Source organism: Cherax quadricarinatus, chromosome 16 (assembly GCF_038502225.1).
Source record: "Cherax quadricarinatus isolate ZL_2023a chromosome 16, ASM3850222v1, whole genome shotgun sequence".
NCBI classification, from domain to species: domain Eukaryota; kingdom Metazoa; phylum Arthropoda; class Malacostraca; order Decapoda; family Parastacidae; genus Cherax; species Cherax quadricarinatus.
This window is the reverse complement of record NC_091307.1, coordinates 47723718-47742749: the sequence shown is the minus strand read 5'-3', so window position 1 is coordinate 47742749 and position 19032 is coordinate 47723718. Positions and strand designations below refer to the sequence as shown.

Below are 19032 nucleotides of genomic sequence, written 5' to 3'. Positions count from 1 at the left end.
TGGTTGTTCTATATATTTATAGATGGAGTTGTAAGAGAAGCGAATGATCGGGTGTTGGCAAAGGAGGAGGGTTAAAAGTTAAAGAATCTAACACATAGTGGGAGTTGTCACAGTTGTTCTTTGCTGATGACACTGCTTTTGAGAGATTCTGAAGAGAGGTTGCACAGGTTGGTGGATAAGTTTGTTAGGGCATGAAAAAGAAATTAAAAATTAAAAGTGAATGTAGGAAAGAGTAAGGTGATGAGGATAACAACAAAAAATATGTAACGGAAGATTGAATATCAGATTGGAGTGAGAGAGTATGGAGAAGGTGAATGTATTCAGATATTTGTGAGTGGACGTGTCATCAGATGGGTCTATGAAAGATGAGGTGAATCATAGAACTGATGAGATGAAAAAGGTGAGTGGTATACTGAGGAGTCTGTGGAGACAAAGAACTTTATCCATAAAAGCAAAGAGAGCAATGTACGAGAGTATAGTTATAACAATGCACTTTCATGGTTGTGCGGAATGGGTGGTGAATGTTGCAACAATGAGACGGCTGGAGGCAGTGGAGATGCCATGTCTGAGGGCAAAGTGTGGTAAGAATATAATGCAGAGAATCTGTAGTTTTTGAGATTAGGAGGAGGTGCAGGATTACCAAAACTATTATCTAGAGGGCTGAGGAGGGTTATTGATATAGTTTGGACATGTAGAGAGGCTGGGACGAAAGAGAATGACTTCTAGAGTGTATAAATCTATAGTGGAGGAAAGACGGGGTTGGGGTCGGCCTAGGAAAGGTTGGAGGGAGCGGATAAATTAGGCTTTGTGAGCTAGGAGCTTAGACTTCCATCAAGCGTGCATGAGCGTGTTAGATAGGAACAAATTTAGAAAAATGTTTTTTTAGGACTTAATGTACTGTTGGAGTGTGATCAAGGAAGTATTTATAAAGGGATTCAGGGAAACCAGCAGGCCGGACCTGATCCCTGGAGATGGGAAGTACAATGCAAGCTCTTTGAAGGAGGGGTGTTAATGTTGCAGTTTAAAAACTGTAGTGTAAAGCACCCTTCTGGCAAGACAGTGATGGAGTGAATGATGGTGAAAGTTTTTCTTTTTCGGGCCACCCTGCCTTGGTGGGAATCGGCCAGTGTGATAATAATAATAAAAAAAAACGTATATATATATATATATATATATATATATATATATATATATATATATATATATATATATATATATATATATATATATATAAATATATATATAAATATATATATATATATATATATATATATATATATATATATATATATATATATATATATATATATATATATATATATATATATATATATATATATATATATATATATATATATATATATATATATATATATATGTTAGGTAAGACACATATGCAACAGTTAGGTATCTTTATTTCGAAACGTTTCGCCTACACAGTAGGCTTCTTCAGTCGAGTACAGAAAAGTTGATAGAAGCAGAAGAGACTTGAAGACGACGTAATCAGTCCATCGCGCTTAAAGTTTTGAGGTGGTCAGTCCCTCAGTCTGGAGAAGAGCATTGTTCCATAGTCTGAAACAATATGGAACAATGCTCTTCTCCAGACTGAGGGACTGACCACCTCAAAACTTTAAGGGTGATGGACTGATTACATCGTCTTCAAGTCTCTTCTGCTTCTATCAACTTTTCTGTACTCGACTGAAGAAGCCTACTGTGTAGGCGAAACGTTTCGAAATAAAGATACCTAACTGTTGCATGTGTGTCTTACCTAACAACCTGTCGGTATTTTATACCATTTTAATGTTCATATATATATATATATATATATACATATATATATATATTTATATATATATATATATATATATATATAGATATATATTTATATATATATATATATATATATATATATATATATATATATACATTTAGATATATATGATTAAACAGAAGGGTTGAACTGACGTCCGTAAACTGACAGTCAGACCTTCTCCCATCCAGACTAACCTTGACCTGATAGTAAGGAATATTAATACCTACTGTATCGTATGCTGTCAGAACAACTCGGTCCAAGACCTTAAAAAGTAGATCTATTCTTACCCTCTCTATTCCACATCGTCCATGAGCTCATAAAATTGTATTAAAGATCTCTCCGTGATTACACAGAAGACTGGACAACGGAATTGACCAACGGTCCTCAAAGTTCGAATCTACCGTCCAGATCTGCCTGATATATGCCAGCAAGACTTCGACGATGATTCATCTTGTCTCATAAGAGAGCATTTTCTTAAAATATATTTCTTATTAGTCCGAATTCTCTTGATAATTCTTAGTAAAGCATTAGAAACACACACAAGAAACCAGGAACAACAACACAGGTTCAGGGTACAATATAATGCCTCTACAATGAAGAGGAAATTACTTACTCAGTTGTAGTGCAAGAATTTATTAACACATCTGGTAATACGATCGTTTCTGAGTGTTAATTTTTCTTATTAAATAATACAAGTGGTTTAGTGCACACAAGAAAACAATGAGTAACTGTTTACGTCACTTTTTTTTTCTATATATTTCTCGAAATATTTATATTCATTAAAATTTCTGAATGTTAGGTCAAATTGCCTAGAAATATGAGTATAGGTTTACACGATGTTAATAGTTCAAAGAATTTTACTAAGTTTTTTTTTCCCGTTGTAGCTCTTGTTCCATAAATGTGGATTATAAAGCAAGTTGTGTTAAAACACTACTCAACTTATAAGTTTTTTTATTATAATACTTTCAGAAAGACGAGAAGTTTGTCAAGACCTGTCAAGATAATATATACGTGGCTATTTATAAAATAACAATGCACATCAAAAGTTAATGATTTTCAGATAATTTCTTATAATAAACAAAAAGAAAGAATAGTAATCACCTAATTCTTAAAAGGCAGCCTTGCACAAGAAGAAACTGGGACGGAAACAGTGCTGATATCTCGACGACGAGGAGAGGAGCGGCAAGACACCGTCAGCTGCACCTCATTATATAGGAGCCACAAACCACATGCTCACGTGCGATTGGCCAATGTCGTGGTGTGGAAGAGCTTTAAAGTGGTGTGATTGGGTGTTGACAAAGAGAGGCGTGTCTTATGGAAATCACTATGTAATACTGCATACTTTGTTTCAATACCCTTCTCCCACACACAGATCCACACACACAACAGGATGTTCCAGAGATGGGACACAACAACAAGGGGTCACAGTAGGAAGCTAAAGACTCAGATGAACCACAGGGATGTTAGGAAGTATTTCTTCAGTCACAGAGTTATCAGAAAGTGGAATAGCCTAGGTAGTGATGTAATGGAGGCAGGATCCATACATAGCTTTAAGAAGAGGTATGAAAAAGCTCACGGAGCGGGAAGAGTGACTGGGTAGCGGCCAGGTGAAGAGACAGGGCCAGGAGCTGTGACTCGATCCCCGCAACCACAACTAGGTGAGTAACTAGGTGAGTACACATACACAAACACATATGAACACACACAAACACAAACACACACACAAACAAACACACACAAACACACACACTCACATACATAGACGATACTGGAGGACACCAGAGATAGGGGGATATGATAACGACATATTAAATACTGGGAGGAATCGACAAGGTGGACACAGACAGAATGTTCCAGAGATGGGACACAGCAACAAGGGGTCACAGTTGGAAGTTCAAGACTAAGATGACCCACAGGGATGTTAGGAAGTATTTCTTCAGTCACAGAGTTATCAGGAAGTGGAATAGTTTAGGAAGTGATGTAATAGAGGCAGGATCCATACATAGCTTTAAGAAGAGGTATGATAAAGCTCATGGAGCAGGAAGAGTGACCTAGTGGCGACTAGTGAAGAGGCGGGGCTAGGAATCGACTCATGCAACCAGTATTAGGTGAGAACAATTAGGTGAGTGAACATACACACACACACACACACACAGGAGCTGTGAGCGGGACCAGGAGCTGTGAATCGACGCCTGCAAACACAGCTAGGTGAGTACAAACACACACACACAGACTTATACACTCATACAGACCCACACACACAGACTCTCACACATAAGCAGGCCCACATACACACACATACACACACACACATATGACTCGGGGCCAGGAGCCATGACTCGACTTCTACAACAACATTAGATGAGTGCACACTCACACACACACACGCCCTCTCTTTCTCCTCCTCCTCCCTTTTTTTTTCTCTCCCCCTTCTTTCCCACTTTCCCTCCCCCTATTTCTCCCTCTCTCTCTCCCTCTTTGCTTTTTCCTATCTCTCTCTTCCTCTCCTTCTCTCTCCCCTACCTCCCCTCTCTTTCACTTCATCTCTCTCCGGATTTACCACTGTCTTCCCCTCCCGCTCTCTGTCCCTCTTCCCGTCTCCCTACTTCCCTTCCTCTGCCACACAAGATGAACAGAGACAGGATGTTCCAGAGATGGGACACAGAAACAAGGGGCCACAATTGGAAGTAGAAGACTCAGATAAGTCAAAGGGATGTTAGGAAATATTTCTTTAGTCATAGAGTTGTCAGGAAGTGGAATCTGGAGAGCGATGTAGCGGAAGGCAGGAATCATACATAATTTTAAGATGAGGTATGATAAAGCTTATGGAGCAGGGAGAGAGAGGACCTAATAGAGATTAGTGAAGAGGCGGGGCCAGGAGCTATATATTGACCCCATGCAACCACAAACAGGTGAGTACAAATAGGTGAGTATACACGCATACACATGGTATAAACCTTGATAATAAATACCGACAAGTTGGTTTAGAAAGACACGTAAGCAAACACTATGACATATTTATTAGAAAACGTTTCGGTCCTGGGACCTTGATCACTTCTAACATACAGAGGAAGAAAGACATTATATATATAGGCGGAGAGTGAGATGTGACGCACGTGACCTGAGGAAAGTCATAATAAATATGTCTAATAAATATGTTACAGTGTTTGCTTACGTGTCTTTCTAAACCACGCATACACATACACACACACACACACACACACACACACACACACACACACACACACACGCACACACACACACACACACACGCACACACACAAACAAACAAACAAACAAGCACACACACACACACATAAACACACACACACACACACACACACACACACACACACACACACACACACACACACACACACACACACACACACACACACACACAAGATCATATAAAATAAAGAACACTGCTGCAAGCCTATTGTCCCATGCGAGGCAGTTCCAAGTCGTCTACCGGCCTATGCCACTGACCCAACATAATCAGGTCCAGGTAGCATCCATTTACGGAAGGAGCAAGACATAAGATCTACTAGCACAACCTAGTCAGGTCCAACTCACATCCACCCACACTCACTCCAATATTTATCTAATCTATTTTTAAAACTTCACAAAGTCTTAGCTTCTAAGACGGTATTCGGGAGTTTGTTCCACTCGTCCACAACTCAATTACCAAACCAGTGATTTCCTCTATGCTTCTTGAATCTGAATTTTTCCAACATGAAACCATTTCTGAGTGTACTATCTAGGCTAGATTTTCTCAACATGCTATTTACATCCTCTATTTATTCCTGTTTTCCATTTATACAACTAAGTCACATCCTCCCTAATTCTGTCTTTCTAGAGAGTAAATTTAGGGCCCTGAGTCTCTCCTCACAAGGAAAATTTCTGATACACCGGATCAACTTTGTCATCCTCTTTTGTGCGTTTTCCAGTTCATTTATGTCCATTCTGTAATATGGTGACCAAAACTGTGCAGCATAATCTAAATGAGGCCTAACCAAGGATATATAGAGTTGAAAAACGACCTGAGAACATCTATTATTTATACTTCTTGATATGAAGCCAAGGATTCTGTTCGCTTTATTGCGAACACTTATGCACTGTTGTCTTGGTTTGAGATTACTGCTAACCAGAACTAAATCCTTTTCGTAATCAGTAATATTAAGACTTACATTAATTATATATGAAGTGGTTAATTTCTTGTCCAGTGTTTAGAACTTTTCTGAGGGGAGACATGATAGAAGTGTATAAGTGGAAGATAGGTATTAATAAAGGGAATATAAATAAAGTCTTGAGGATATCTCTCCAAGAGAGAACCCGCAGTAATGGATTTAAATTAGATAAGTTTAGATTTAGAAAGGATGTAGGAAAGTATTGTTTTTTAAATAGGGTAGTTGATGAGTGGAACAGTCTACCTAGTTGGGTTATTGAGGCTAGGACTTTGGGTAGTTTCAAATTTAGGTTGGATAAGTACATGAGTGGGAGGGGTTGGATTTGAGTGGGACTTGCATATCAGAGCTTATTTCTTGGGTAGCATTGAAGGTAAATGTTTTGTTAGTGGGATGAATTGTAAAGGACCTGCCTAGTATGGGCCAACAGGCCTCCTGCAGTGTTCCTCCTTTCTTACGTTCTTATGTTTGTGTATATTAAACCGCATCTGCCACTTCTCCAACCACTGCATCAGTCTATTCAATTCTTTCTGGAGTGCTCTAATGTCCTCATTAGAATGAATTAAGCAACCTATTTTGGTGTTATCAGAAAACTTGCTGATGTCGCTATTTATTCCCTTATCAATGTCGTGTATATAAATTGTAAACAACAAGGGGCGCATAAGTGACCCCTGTGACACCTCTTTTGACATGCCCCCGCTCTGATTTCTCCCCATTTATGCAAACTCTCTGCTGCCTATCTGTCAACTATGCCTCTTCCCAGGAAAAAAATTCTCCTCCTATTCCGAGTGCCTCATGTTTCCTCAATAGCTTCTGATGTGGAACTCTATCGAAAGCCTTACTGAAGTCAATATACACAATATCATATTCATTACTATGATCTACCTCCTCAAATACCTTAGAGAAAAAAGTTAATAAATTCGTAAGGCAGGAACGCCCCTTTGTAAAACCGTGTTGAGATTCATTAATCAATTTATGCCTTTCAAAATGGCTACGAATTGCCTCAGCAATTGATTCCATAAATTTTCCCACTATTGAGTTAAGGCGTTTTGGTCTATAGTTCGATGCGAAGGACCTGTCTCCTGTTTTGTAAATTGGTATTACATTTGCCATTTTCCACTTGTACGGCACTATGCCGGTTTGTAGTGATATGTTCAATAGATTAGACAAAGTTATGCTAAGTTCCTCTTTCCATTCCTTTAAAACCCTTGCATAAAGTTCATCTGGGCCTGGGGATTTGGTAGGTTTTAATTTCTCTATTTGTCTGAGGATCTTGACACTAGTTACCCCAATCGTGCATAGTTTATTATTGTCCATTTCTACATAATTTATTATTTCTGGAAGTTTGCTAGAATCTTTCTGAGTAAAAACTGAGAGAATGTGTTGAAAAATTCACACATTTCCTTATCACTGCCAGTGATCTGATCTGAGTTACATTTAAGAGATGGTCAGGGACGAAGAGCAAATACAACCTCCCTCAGAACCACCTACAGAAGGCCCTCAACCATAACAACTTCCTTGCACCCATACTAACCCAAAACCCACACACCGTACCCACTGCCCCCATTCAGGTCATCACAAACTCCACCTTCACAACAAACCCCCATAGTTCTCTGCCAGGTCTTCCGGTCCCTCAAACCCAACATACTCCCCAGACCACAGTGTTAGAAAAGAAGTGCCGCCACAGTGGCAGACACCTACTTGCCATACTCCGTAGTGGAACGGGGTGGAGCTGCCAGCCACAGAGAGACCCAGAAGATCCGCAAATATGAAGACCTTCCCCCTTGCTATAACTTCATCCCAATAGGGTCGGAGACCCTTGGAGCATGGGGCAAGTGTGCTCTAAAGTTCCTAATAGAGCTGGGCGAAAAGCTCATCATAGAAACCAAGGACCACAGGGCGACCAGCTTCCTCTTTCAGAGACTCAGTGTTGCGATCCAGAGAGGAAATACCTGCAGCATTCTGGGTACGCGGCCCACCGCCGGGGAGCTGGACGAAGTATTCGAGATGTAGCGCTGAGTTACCTATGTTGTTTTACTTTATATCGTATTTTTGTGAATGTGTTGTCAATGAATTTTGTCTTTAATTAAAATCTACATAAAATATAGGGGGTGGTAGGAGAAAATTCTCAAACAGCATCAGAGAGAACCTTGAGTTTTCCCTGAAGCAAGTTTATTCTTTTCTCTGAGGATGAGGGTCCCTATATATGTGTATATATATATATATATATATATATATATATATATATATATATATATATATATATATATATATATATATATATATATATATATATATATATTTCAGTTATTTTCACTGCGTGAAAGTCAAACTTTTTCTCGAGATGCTGGACATTCATCGGGCCTCCTGTTTATTGCTTGTCTTGTGTAGTAATTTTGAAATTTAGGTTATTATCTGCATTTATATTTGAACAACATCCGTGATAACCTCCATTAATGTTATTCTGAACTGTCTTAATAAAACTTTCAGCAAATTGTTCTGGCAAAAAAATTCGATTAGTAGTCGTTAGTTATAGTAGTTAAAAAATATTTAATTTACAGCTGCCCGAAATTCTCTGCATAATAGAGACTTTCAACATTCAGGTAATACCAGCTTTTCGTAACCAAATGTTAACTATACCTTATAGAAATGAAGTTTAAGATTTGTGATTAACGAGGAATGAAGTTTAAGATTTGTGATTAACGAGGAATGAAGTTTATGTTGATGACATAGATTAAAACCAAAATTTTAGAGTTTCCGAAATAGTCCCAAATAACCTGGTTTGGACTACGTCAGAGAAAATTAATGTGTTCCTTAAGTATTGTGTTGAATAAAAAATGTTATGTGCAAGACGTAGTGGGAGAGAATAAATGCCATTTGCGTATGTTGAGAAGTGTTTAGTATTTACAATAGTTAAGTGCGAATGAACAATAAATATATTCTTAATACATTCAAAATATAAGTTAGTCTACCACTATTATATAATCTAAGCAAAAAAAAAATCAATAAAAATCATGATTTAATCTTCATAATGGCAAAAAAACCTAAGACAAGCAATCCTACCTGCACTATCCTCCAGTTCATTACAAACAAATTTCAATACTTAATTTTATACCAAAAACAATAACATACTTAATTTTTTTCAAGAGAATAAACAACAGAGACCAACAAAGATAATCGTAAAGCACCCTGACAAGCAGTTATAATTAAAAAAAATAAATCATAAATACACCCTCTAACCCAACCCCAGCTATATTAATTTTAATTATAATAAATACACCCACCATAACAAATTCCAACCCTAACAAAATATTCAGTAAATGCTTGTGAAAATTTAGATGTAAATGTAAAATATATTCCTCCTAAAAATCATTTGAAAAAGTCTAAAAATATCTTATAAAATTATTTAAACAAGGGAAGCACAGGGTCAGTTCAAACATTAATACCTTCATTAGTAATAATCAGTTTTCAATCACTTTTGGTGAGATAGAATAAGTAATTTTGACAGCCTCGGTAGTTTAAGAGTTAAAACTTTTACACTATCCTGTACAGAACATCAAATAGGCCATTACTCATTTAAAGATTCTCTCAGAAGAAGTTTTATGTTTCATTAAAACTTTTTATTAAGTAAACATTTACTAAGAATCCACAACTCTCAATGTCCATTAACAGTGGATTCCAAGTCGTTTTAAATACACAATTCTTTTATCATATATAATCTCAACCATTACCCTTAGAAAACTCTACTTCAGTTGTATTTAAACACAGCAACAGCCTCATGAACTATACTTGGAGGATCCTCCTGTTACAAAATCTTTCCATCTTGTGAATTTGTTCATTTTCATTATTAAACAACAACTGACTAGTTTATTTCACATAGCAACATCTATTTTGCCAAAACCTCTGCTGTACTGTTTTCTCAAATATTTAATGTGCTGTATATAATGAAAAACAATCCCTCCAAACTTTGTAACGTTTGTGATAAAATGACCACTGGATACGGTGCCACATGCCTCCCTGCCCACACGGTGCCACATGCCTCCCTGCCCACACGGTGCCACATGCCTCCCTGCCCACACGGTGCCACATGCCTTCCTGCCCACACGTCCCAGTGACTTGTCTGAGTCTTCAGCTTCCAATCGTGATCCCTTGTTTCTGTGTCCCCTCTCTGGAACATCCTATCTCTGTCCACCTTGTCTATTCCGCGCAGTATCTTGTATGTCGTTATCATGTCTCCCCTGACTCTTCTGTCCTTCAGTGTCGTCAGTCCGAGTTCCCTCATCCTTTCCTCGTACGACATTCCCCTGAGCTCTGGAACTAGCCTTGTTGCAAACCTTTGTACTTTCTCTAACTTCTTGACGTGCTTGACCAGGTGTGGGTTCCAGACTGGTGCTGCATACTCCAGCATGGGCCTAACATACATAGTGTACAGTGTCTTGAACGATTGCTTATTAAGGTATCGGAACGCTATTCTCAGGTTTGCCAGGCGCCCGTATGCTGCAGCAGTTATTAGGTTGATGTGTGCCTCCGGTGACGTGCTCGGTGTTATGGTCACCCCAAGATCGTTCTCCCTTAGTGAGGTCTGTAGTCTTTGTCCACGTAGCCTATACTCCATATGCGGTCTTCTTTGCCCCTCCCCAATCTTCATGACATTGCATTTGGCAGGGTTGAATTCGAGAAGCCAGTTTCTGGACCACGTGTCCAGTCTGTCCAGGTCTCTTTGCAGTCCTACCTCATCCTCATCCGATTTAATTCTTCTCATCAGCTTCACATCATCTGCGAATAGGGACACTTCAGAGTCTATTCCTTGCATCATGTCGTTTGCATATATCAATAATAGCACTGGTCCTAGAAGTGACCCCTGTGGGACCCCCATCACGTACCATGACTCGTTGTGGCCTCCCTGTCAGGTATTCCCTGATTCACTGCAGTGCCCTCCCTGTTATATGCGCCTGATCCTCCAGCTTCTGCACTAATCTCTTGAGGAACTGTGTCAAAGGCCTTCCTGCAGTCCAGGAAAATGCAATCAACCCACCCTTATCTCTCGTGTCTCACTTCTGTTACCTTGTCATAAAACTCCAGAAGGTTTATGACACAGGATTTGCCTTCCATGAATCCATGCTGGTTTTCATTTATAATCTTGTTCCACTCCAGGTGTTCCACCACTCTCCTCCTGATAATATTCTCCATGACTTTGCATACTATACATGTCAGAGACACAGGTCTGTAGTTTAGTGCCTCGTTTCTGTCTCCTTTCTTAAATATGGGGACTACATTTGCCGTCTTCCATATCTCAGGTAGTTGCCCAGTTTCAAAGGATATGTTGAAGATTGCGGTTAGGGGCATGCACAGCATCTCTGCTCCTTCTCTAAGGACCCACGGGGAGATGTTGTCCGGTCCCATCGCCTTTGAGGTATCAAGGTCACTTAGCAGCTTCTGCACCTCCTCCTCGGTTGTTCGTATGTCATCCAACACTTGTTGGTATATTCCCTCTTGATGTTCCCTTCTGTGCTGTCGTCCTAGAGCCCTTCCTGTCTCTACTGTAAAAACTTCCTTAAAACTCCTGTTTAGCTCCTTACATACCTCCTGATCATTTCTTGTGAGTTCTCCACCTTCTGTCCTCAGTCTGATCACCTGGTCTTTGACTATTGTCTTCCTCCTAATGTGGCTATACAACAGTTTCGGGTCAGTCTTGACTTTCGATGCCATGTTATTTTCATACTGTTTCTGGGCCTCCCTCCTTACCTGTGCATACTCGTTCCTGGCTCTGCTACTAATCTCCCTATTTTCATGCGTTCTCTGTCTTCTGTACTTTTTCCATTCTCTATTGCACTTAGTTTTTGCCTCCTTTCACCATCGGGTAAACCAGGGGCTCGTTCTGGTCATCCCATTGTTTCTGTTGCCCTTGGGAATAAACCGTTCCACTGCCTCCTTGCATTTTGTTGTTACATATTCCATCATTTCATTTACTGGCTTTCCTGCCAGTTCTCTGTCCCACAGAACATCCTGCAGGAAGTTCCTCAAACTTATGTAGTCCCCTCTTTTATAATCTGGCTTTTCCTATTCAACTTCTGTTACTCTCTCCACTTGCAACTCTACTATGTATTCAAAGCACAGAACAACGTGGTCACTAGCTCCTAGGGAAATCTCATATGTGATGTCCTCAATGTCTGAACTGCCCAGGGTGAACACAAGGTCCAATCTTGCTGGTTCGTCCTCTCCTCTCACTCTGGTAGTGTCCTTAACATGTTGGTGCATTGTGTTTTCCAGCAACACATCCAACATCTTGGCTCTCCATGTTTTGGGACCCCCATGTGGCTCCAGGTTTTCCCAGTCAATCTCCCTGTGGTTGAAATCACCCATAACCAGCAACTTTGCTCTGCTCGAGTGAGCTCTTCTTGCCACCCCAGCAAGTGTGTTCACCATTGCTCTGTTGCTCTCTTCATATTCCTCTCTTGGCCTCCTGCAGTTCTGTGCTGGGTTATACATCACTTCAATGACCACCTTGTGCTCCCCAGACTGAAGTGTAACTACTATGTAGTCCCTTTCTCCTGTCTCGTCTATGCCTTCCATTTTCTCGAATTTCCATCTTTTTTTACGAGCAGAGCAACCTCTTCTCCCCCTCTGCCCCTTCTATCTTTCCTCATGATCTGATATCCTGGTGGGAAGATTGCATCTGTTATTGTCTCAGTGAGTTTTGTTCCTGTAACTGGTATGTCTGGGGACTTCTCATTGATTCTTTCTTGCCACTCCTCATATTTATTCGTTAATCCATCTGCATTTGTGTACCAAACCCTCAACTTCTGTTCTGATACTGTAACTGTGGTCCTGGGGAAAACTGGGTTTGGGAAAGCAGGAGCCCTTGTGGGAGCCTGTGGGGGGTTGCAGTGGAGGTGGAAGAAGAGCTCCCATAGGGGGTTGCTGTAGAGGTAGGGTTCGTGGTGCGGGGGGTGGGAACAGAGGGATCGATGTGTGATTGTTGGTTTAGATTGTTCAGTCGCCTTGGGGGTGTCGTGGTTGGAGTCCTTCTGCAGGTGTTTCCTGGGGGTGTGCTTGCCCTTCCACCTGTGCCTGAGTTATTCTGCTCTTCTTTGTCTTTTCCTCCCATTCTTCCTTTCGTTTTTGCACTCTCTCTTTCGGTATCATCCTTTCCTCCTTTCTCGATCGAGGTACACACTCTTGAACTCCTGTTTGCCTCTCAGCCGTGCTTTCTCCTGCTGGATCATGGTTCGAGTTGATTCTCCCTTGAAAATTACTTTGAGAGGCGGTTTCCTTCTCTCTGTGAACCACCCGATTCTCCAAAAATTTGCCACCTGGGTCATGTCTCCCTCGCCTATCACCTTCATGATACCTTCAATCGCTTTTTCTCCTCCTGTTTTCTTTCATCATAGGTTTCCCCTTTAGCTTCGTCTAGCCCATAGACAAAAACTGATCTCTCCCTTTCCACCTCCCACTGTGACTCCCATTGCATCCTCTGAGGTGTTTTAGTTCCTTCCTGTGGAGTGTTCCTTCCTTCAATCCCTTCCCTAGCTGTGACCCCTATGCTCTTTGGTTTGTCCTTCCTGCTCACCTGTTTCTGGCCCTCACAAGTGTCTGGTAAAGTCCCTGCATATGTCCTAGTTCCTTCAATGTCTTCTGACCTCTCATACTGTCCTAGTGTACTTGCTCCCTCTCTTTGTTTTGGCCCCGTGTGGGTTTGACAGGACCTTTGCATACAGTTTAGCTTCCATGCTCCCTCCAGACCATTTGTCTCTGTCTGATGTAAACATTGCTGAAGCTACTTCTGTATTATCTTCATCACTAGGCTGTTTCAGTTTTCTCAGCTCCTCTTCTAATCTCTGAAGTTTGGCTTCTGCTACTGTGGCATGTTGCTCCCACTTCTGCACTCTGCTGCTACCCTCTCCTCCATCTTCCTTGCAAGCTCATCTAACCTCCTCCCCAGTCTTTCTCCCTTTTTTCGAGCTCTGCCTCCCAATCCTCCCTCCCAGATTCGTCTGTCAGGCCCTTGGCTCTCATCCTAGTTCTTGGTTGCCCCATTGTACCACAGAAGGAAGTGGGAGAGGAACAGATGGTTAGGGGGAGGGGGATGGATGGTTATGGGGGAGGGGGAGGATGGTTATTGGAGGGGAGAGATGGTTGGGGGAGGGAGATAGATGGTTTGGGGGAGGGGGAGGTGGCTAGGGGGAGGGGGAGAGGTGCTTAGGGGAAGGGGGAGTATGTGTATGTGTGCTTGTGAATATGTGCTTGTGTATGTGTGTATGTATGCGTAGGAGAGAGAGGGATGGGATTAAGGGGGGAGGGAGGAAGGAGAGAGAAGGATGAGGGTAGAGTGACCCCTATAAAAGGGGAGATGTGTGTGTGTGATGGGATTAGAAGGGGAGGAGAGGTGGGGGGAGGGGAAGAGAAGGATGAGGGTAAAGTGACTGCTTGATACCGTGGTGCCTTACATGTGTGTGCGAGTGTGTGTGTGTGTGTGTGTGTGTGTGTGTGTGTGTGTGTGTGTGTGTGTGTGTGTGTGTGTGTGTACTCGCCTAGTAAGGGTGTGTGTGTGTGTGTGTGTGTGTGTGTGTGTGTGTGTGTGTGTGTGTGTGAGTGTGTGTGAGTTGTGTGTCTGTGCCTGTGTGTGTGTGTCTGTACTCGCCTAGTAAGGGTGTGTGTGTGTGTGTGTGTGTGTGTGTGTGTGTGTGTGTGTGTGTGTGTGTGTGTGTGTGTGTGTGTGTGTGTGTGTGTGTGTGTGTGTGTGTGTGTGTGTGTGTGTGTGTGTGTGTATGTGTGTGTGTGTGTGTGTGTATGTGTGAGGAAGAGATGTGTGTGTGTGTGTGTACTCACCTATTTGTACTCACCTAATTGTGGTTGCAGGGTTCAAGTCATAGCTCCTGGCTCGGCCTCTTCACTGGTCGCTACTGTGTCATCGCTACTATGTTTGCTTCCTGAATTCACTACGACTCTGTCTAGACTATTCCACTTCCTGACAACTCTATGACTGAAGAAATACTTCCTAACGTCCCTTTGACTCATCTAAGTCTTCAACTTCCAATTTTGACCCCTTGTTTTACTGTCCCATCTCTGGAACATCCTGTCTTTGACCACCTTGTCTATTCCGTGCAGTATTTTACATGTTATCATGTCTCCCCTGACCATCCTGTGCTCCAGTGTCGTTAAGCCAATTTCCCTTAACCTTTCATCGTAGGACAATCCCAGTAGCTCTGGGACTAGTACTGTTGCAAATCTTTGCACTTTCTCTAATTTCTTGACGTGCTGGACCAGGTGTGGAATCTAAGCTGGTGCTGTATACTCCAGTATGGGCCTCACGTCTATGGTATACGGAGTCTTCAACGATTCCTTACTGAGGTATCGGATCGCTATCCTTAGGTTTGCCAGACGCCCGAATGTTACAGCAGTTATCTGACTGATGTGCACCTCAGCAGATGTGCTCGGTATTATACTCACCCCAAGATCTTTTTCCTTGAGTGAGGTATGCGGTCTTTGCCCTTTACCGATCTTCATTACTTTGCATTTGGCAACGTTAAATTCAAGGAGCCAGTTGCTGGACCAGGTGTCCAGCCTGTCAAGGTCTCTTTGTAGTCCGGCCTGATCCTCGTCCGATTTGATTCTCTTCATTAACTTCACATCATCTGCAAACAAGGACACTTCTGAGTCTATCCCTTCCGTTATGTCATTCATATATACCAAAAACAGGACAGGTCCTAGGACTGACCCCTGTGGAATCCCGCTTGTCACAGGCGCCCACTCTGACATCTCGTCACGTACGATGACTCGTTGTTGCCTCCCTGTCAGATATTCTCTTATCCACTGCAGTGCCTTTCCTGTTATGTGTGCCTCATCCTCTAGCTTTTGCATTAATCTCTTGTGAGGAACTGTGCCGAAGGCCTTCTGGCATTCCAGGAAAATGCAGTCTATCCACTTCTCTCTTTCTCTTGTCTTCTGTCACTTTGTCAGTTGGTTGTGACACAGGAGTGTCCTTTCCTGAAACCGTGCTGGTTTTCAATTATACGCTTGTTTCTTTCCAGGTGCTCCACCACTCTCCTCTTTATGATCTTCTCCATGACTTTGCATACTATACACGTTAGTGTTACAGGTCTGTAGTGTAATGCCTCGTGTCTGTCTCCTTTCTTAAAAATTGGGACAACATTTGCCATCTTTCATACCTCTAGTAGTTGCCCAGTTTCAATGGATATATCGAAGATCTTTGTTAGTGGCACACACAGCATCTCTGCTCCCTCTCTAAGAACCCATGGAAAGATGTTGTCTGGTCTCACTGCCAATGAGGTATCAAGTTCACATAGCAGCTTCTTCACATCTTTCTCGGTGTGTTGGTGTGCCTCCCTGTTCTGAATTCCTGAAGTCCTACCTGTTTCCACTGTAAATACTTATTTAAATTTCATGTTGAGCTCCTCACATACCTCTTAGTCGTTTCTTGTGAACTCCCCACCATCCTTCCTCAGCCTGATTACTTGATCCTTGACTGTTGTTTTCCTCCGGATGTGGCTATACAACAGCTTTGGGTCAAACTCGACTTTCGATGCTATGTCATTTTCGTATTCTCTCTGAGCCTCCCTTCTTCTCTGTGCATATTCGTTTCTGGCTCTTCTGCAGATCTCTATTTTCATGGGTCCTTTGTCTTCTGTACCTTTTCCATTTTCTAGTACACTTAGTTTTTGCCTCCCTACACCTTTGGGTGAACCAAGGACTCGTTCTTGTCTTCCTATCATTTATCTTTCCCTTGGGAACCTCTCCTCTGCCTCATTGCATTTTACTATCACATAGTCCATCATTTCTTTTACATGTTTTCCTGCCAGTTCTCTCTCCCACTGAATGACTTGCAGGAAGTTCCTCATGCCTACGTAGTTCCCCCTTTTGAAGTTTGTTTTTTTTCCATCCTATTCCTACTACTCTCTGCACTTGTAGCTCAAATGTGTAATCAAAGCACAGAACTACATTATCACTAGCTCCAAGGGGCCTTTCATACGTGATATTCTCGATGTCCGAACTACTCAAGGTGAATACATAGTCCAGTCGTGCTGGATCATCCTCACTTTTTTCTCTGGTAGTGTCTCTAACATGTTGATGCAGGAGGTTTTCCAGTACCACATCCATCATCATGGCTCTCCAAGTCTCGGGATCCCAATGGGGCTCCAGGTTTTCCCAGTCAGTCTCCTTGTGATTGAAATCACCCATAACTAATATCTTTGCTCCCCTATATGAGTTCTTTTGGCCACCTCGGCTAGTGTGTCGACCATTGCTCTGTTGCTCTCATCGCATTCTTCTCATGGCCTCCTGTAGTTCTGTGGTGGGTTATACATTACTGCAATTACCACCTTATGGCCATCAGACTGGATTGTTGCTTCTAAGTAGTCCGTTTCGGTCATTCTATTAATTCCTTCCATTTCCTCAAATCCCCAGCAGTTTTTAATGAGCAGTGCAACTCCTCCTCCCTTTCACCTCCCTCTGTCTTTCCTGAGGATTTGATATCTGGGTGGAAAGATTGCATCCTGGTGTGTTTTGTTTCTGTGAGTGCTATTATGTCTGAGGATGTCTCCTTGATTCTTTCATGCCACTCCTCACACTTGTTTGTTATTCCATCTGCATTTGCATACCAAACCTTCAACTTCTTTTCTAAAACTGTGGTCTGGGGGTACATTTTGGTTGGGGAAGTTGGAGACCTGCTAAGGAACTATGGGTGGTTGCTGTGAGGGTGAAGTTTGTAATGAGGTGGGTGGGGGCATTGGATATGGCATGTGTGTTTTGGGTTAGAATATTTGGTTGCTTTGGGGTTGTCCTGGTTGGGGAACTTCTGTAAATGGTTGTGAGGGAGGCTGTGTTTGATCTTCCCCCTGAGTCTGGGATCTCCTGTCCATCTCCATCTTCATCTCTGCTTCATCCTTTCGTCTTTGTACCATCTCTTTCAGTTTCCACCTTTCTTCTCATGTTCTGTCATCGTTGAGATACACCTTCTGGTACGCCGGCATGGCCCTTCGTCTTAATTTCTCCTGCAAAATCCTGTTTCGAGTCGATTCTGCTTTGAAAGTCACTTTGACTGGCCGGGTTCTTCTTCTTGCAAACCCTGCTATTCTCCAAAAATTTGACAGCTGAGTCATGTCATCTATTGCTTTTATGATACTTTCGATCGCTTTTTTCTCCCCCTGTCTTCTTGCTTCGCAAGTTTCCCCTTCAACTTCTTTGAGCCCATGAACAAAACCTAACCTCTCACTTTCATCCTCCCACTGCATATCCCCATGTATCCCACGAGTCGATTTAGTTGCCTCCATTGCAGCTTGCCTTTCTTCAGTTTCCGCACTATATGTTGTCCTTGGGCCGAGTGGCATGTCATTTTCCCTTCTCAGCTTTCCCTGGGCATTGCTGTGCACTAACATTATATAAAGTCCCCTCGATTACTCCTGTGATTCTCTCTTTGTCTCAGGCTCCACGATGGTCTGATAGGGCCTCTGCATACCGCTTCACTTCCCCGTTCCCTACAGTCCCCTTGTTTGTGACTGCGTGCGTGCATGCACGCGTGTGTGTGCGTACGTGTGTACTCACTTATTTGAATCATCTATTTTGGTTGCAGGAGTCGATTCATAGTTACTCACCCTGCCTCTTCCCTGGTCGCAATTAGGCCTATTAACTCCTTACTCCATGAGCTTAATCGTACCTCTTCTTAAAGCTATATGGATCCTGCCTCCACTACATCACCATATAGATTGGTCCACTTCTTGACAACTACTCTATGACTAAACAAAAATTTCATAAAGTCTTTGGAATAGGACCATCATTTGTGCCACCTTCTTGCTGTGTCTCATCTGTGAAGCATTCTGTCCCTATACAGCTTGTCAATTCCTTTCTTTATTTTTATGTCTTTATCATATCCCCCTCTAGCCCTTCTATCCTCCAGTGTAGTCAGTGTGTGTCTGAGTGTGTTTGTAAAATGAAAATGAGTTAATTACTATTCTAACAATTTGCAAGTGACAATAGATGGTCATGCTTTAAATAAAATTAATGATTCTCGAATTA

The 19032-nt window shown here is 41.9% G+C and overlaps 1 protein-coding gene across 1 annotated transcript in view; it reads right to left on the bottom strand.

Annotated features, from left to right (window-relative positions):
- The window catches only part of LOC128688805 (glutamate receptor-like), a 78211-nt gene extending 65722 nt beyond the window's left edge, over window positions 1–12489 (bottom strand). The window contains exon 1 of the mRNA XM_070085669.1: window positions 12229–12489. Within this exon, the coding sequence (XP_069941770.1) occupies window positions 12229–12489 (261 nt within the window). The remainder of the gene's footprint in view (window positions 1–12228) is intronic.
- Between the last annotated feature and the right edge of the window lie 6543 nt (window positions 12490–19032).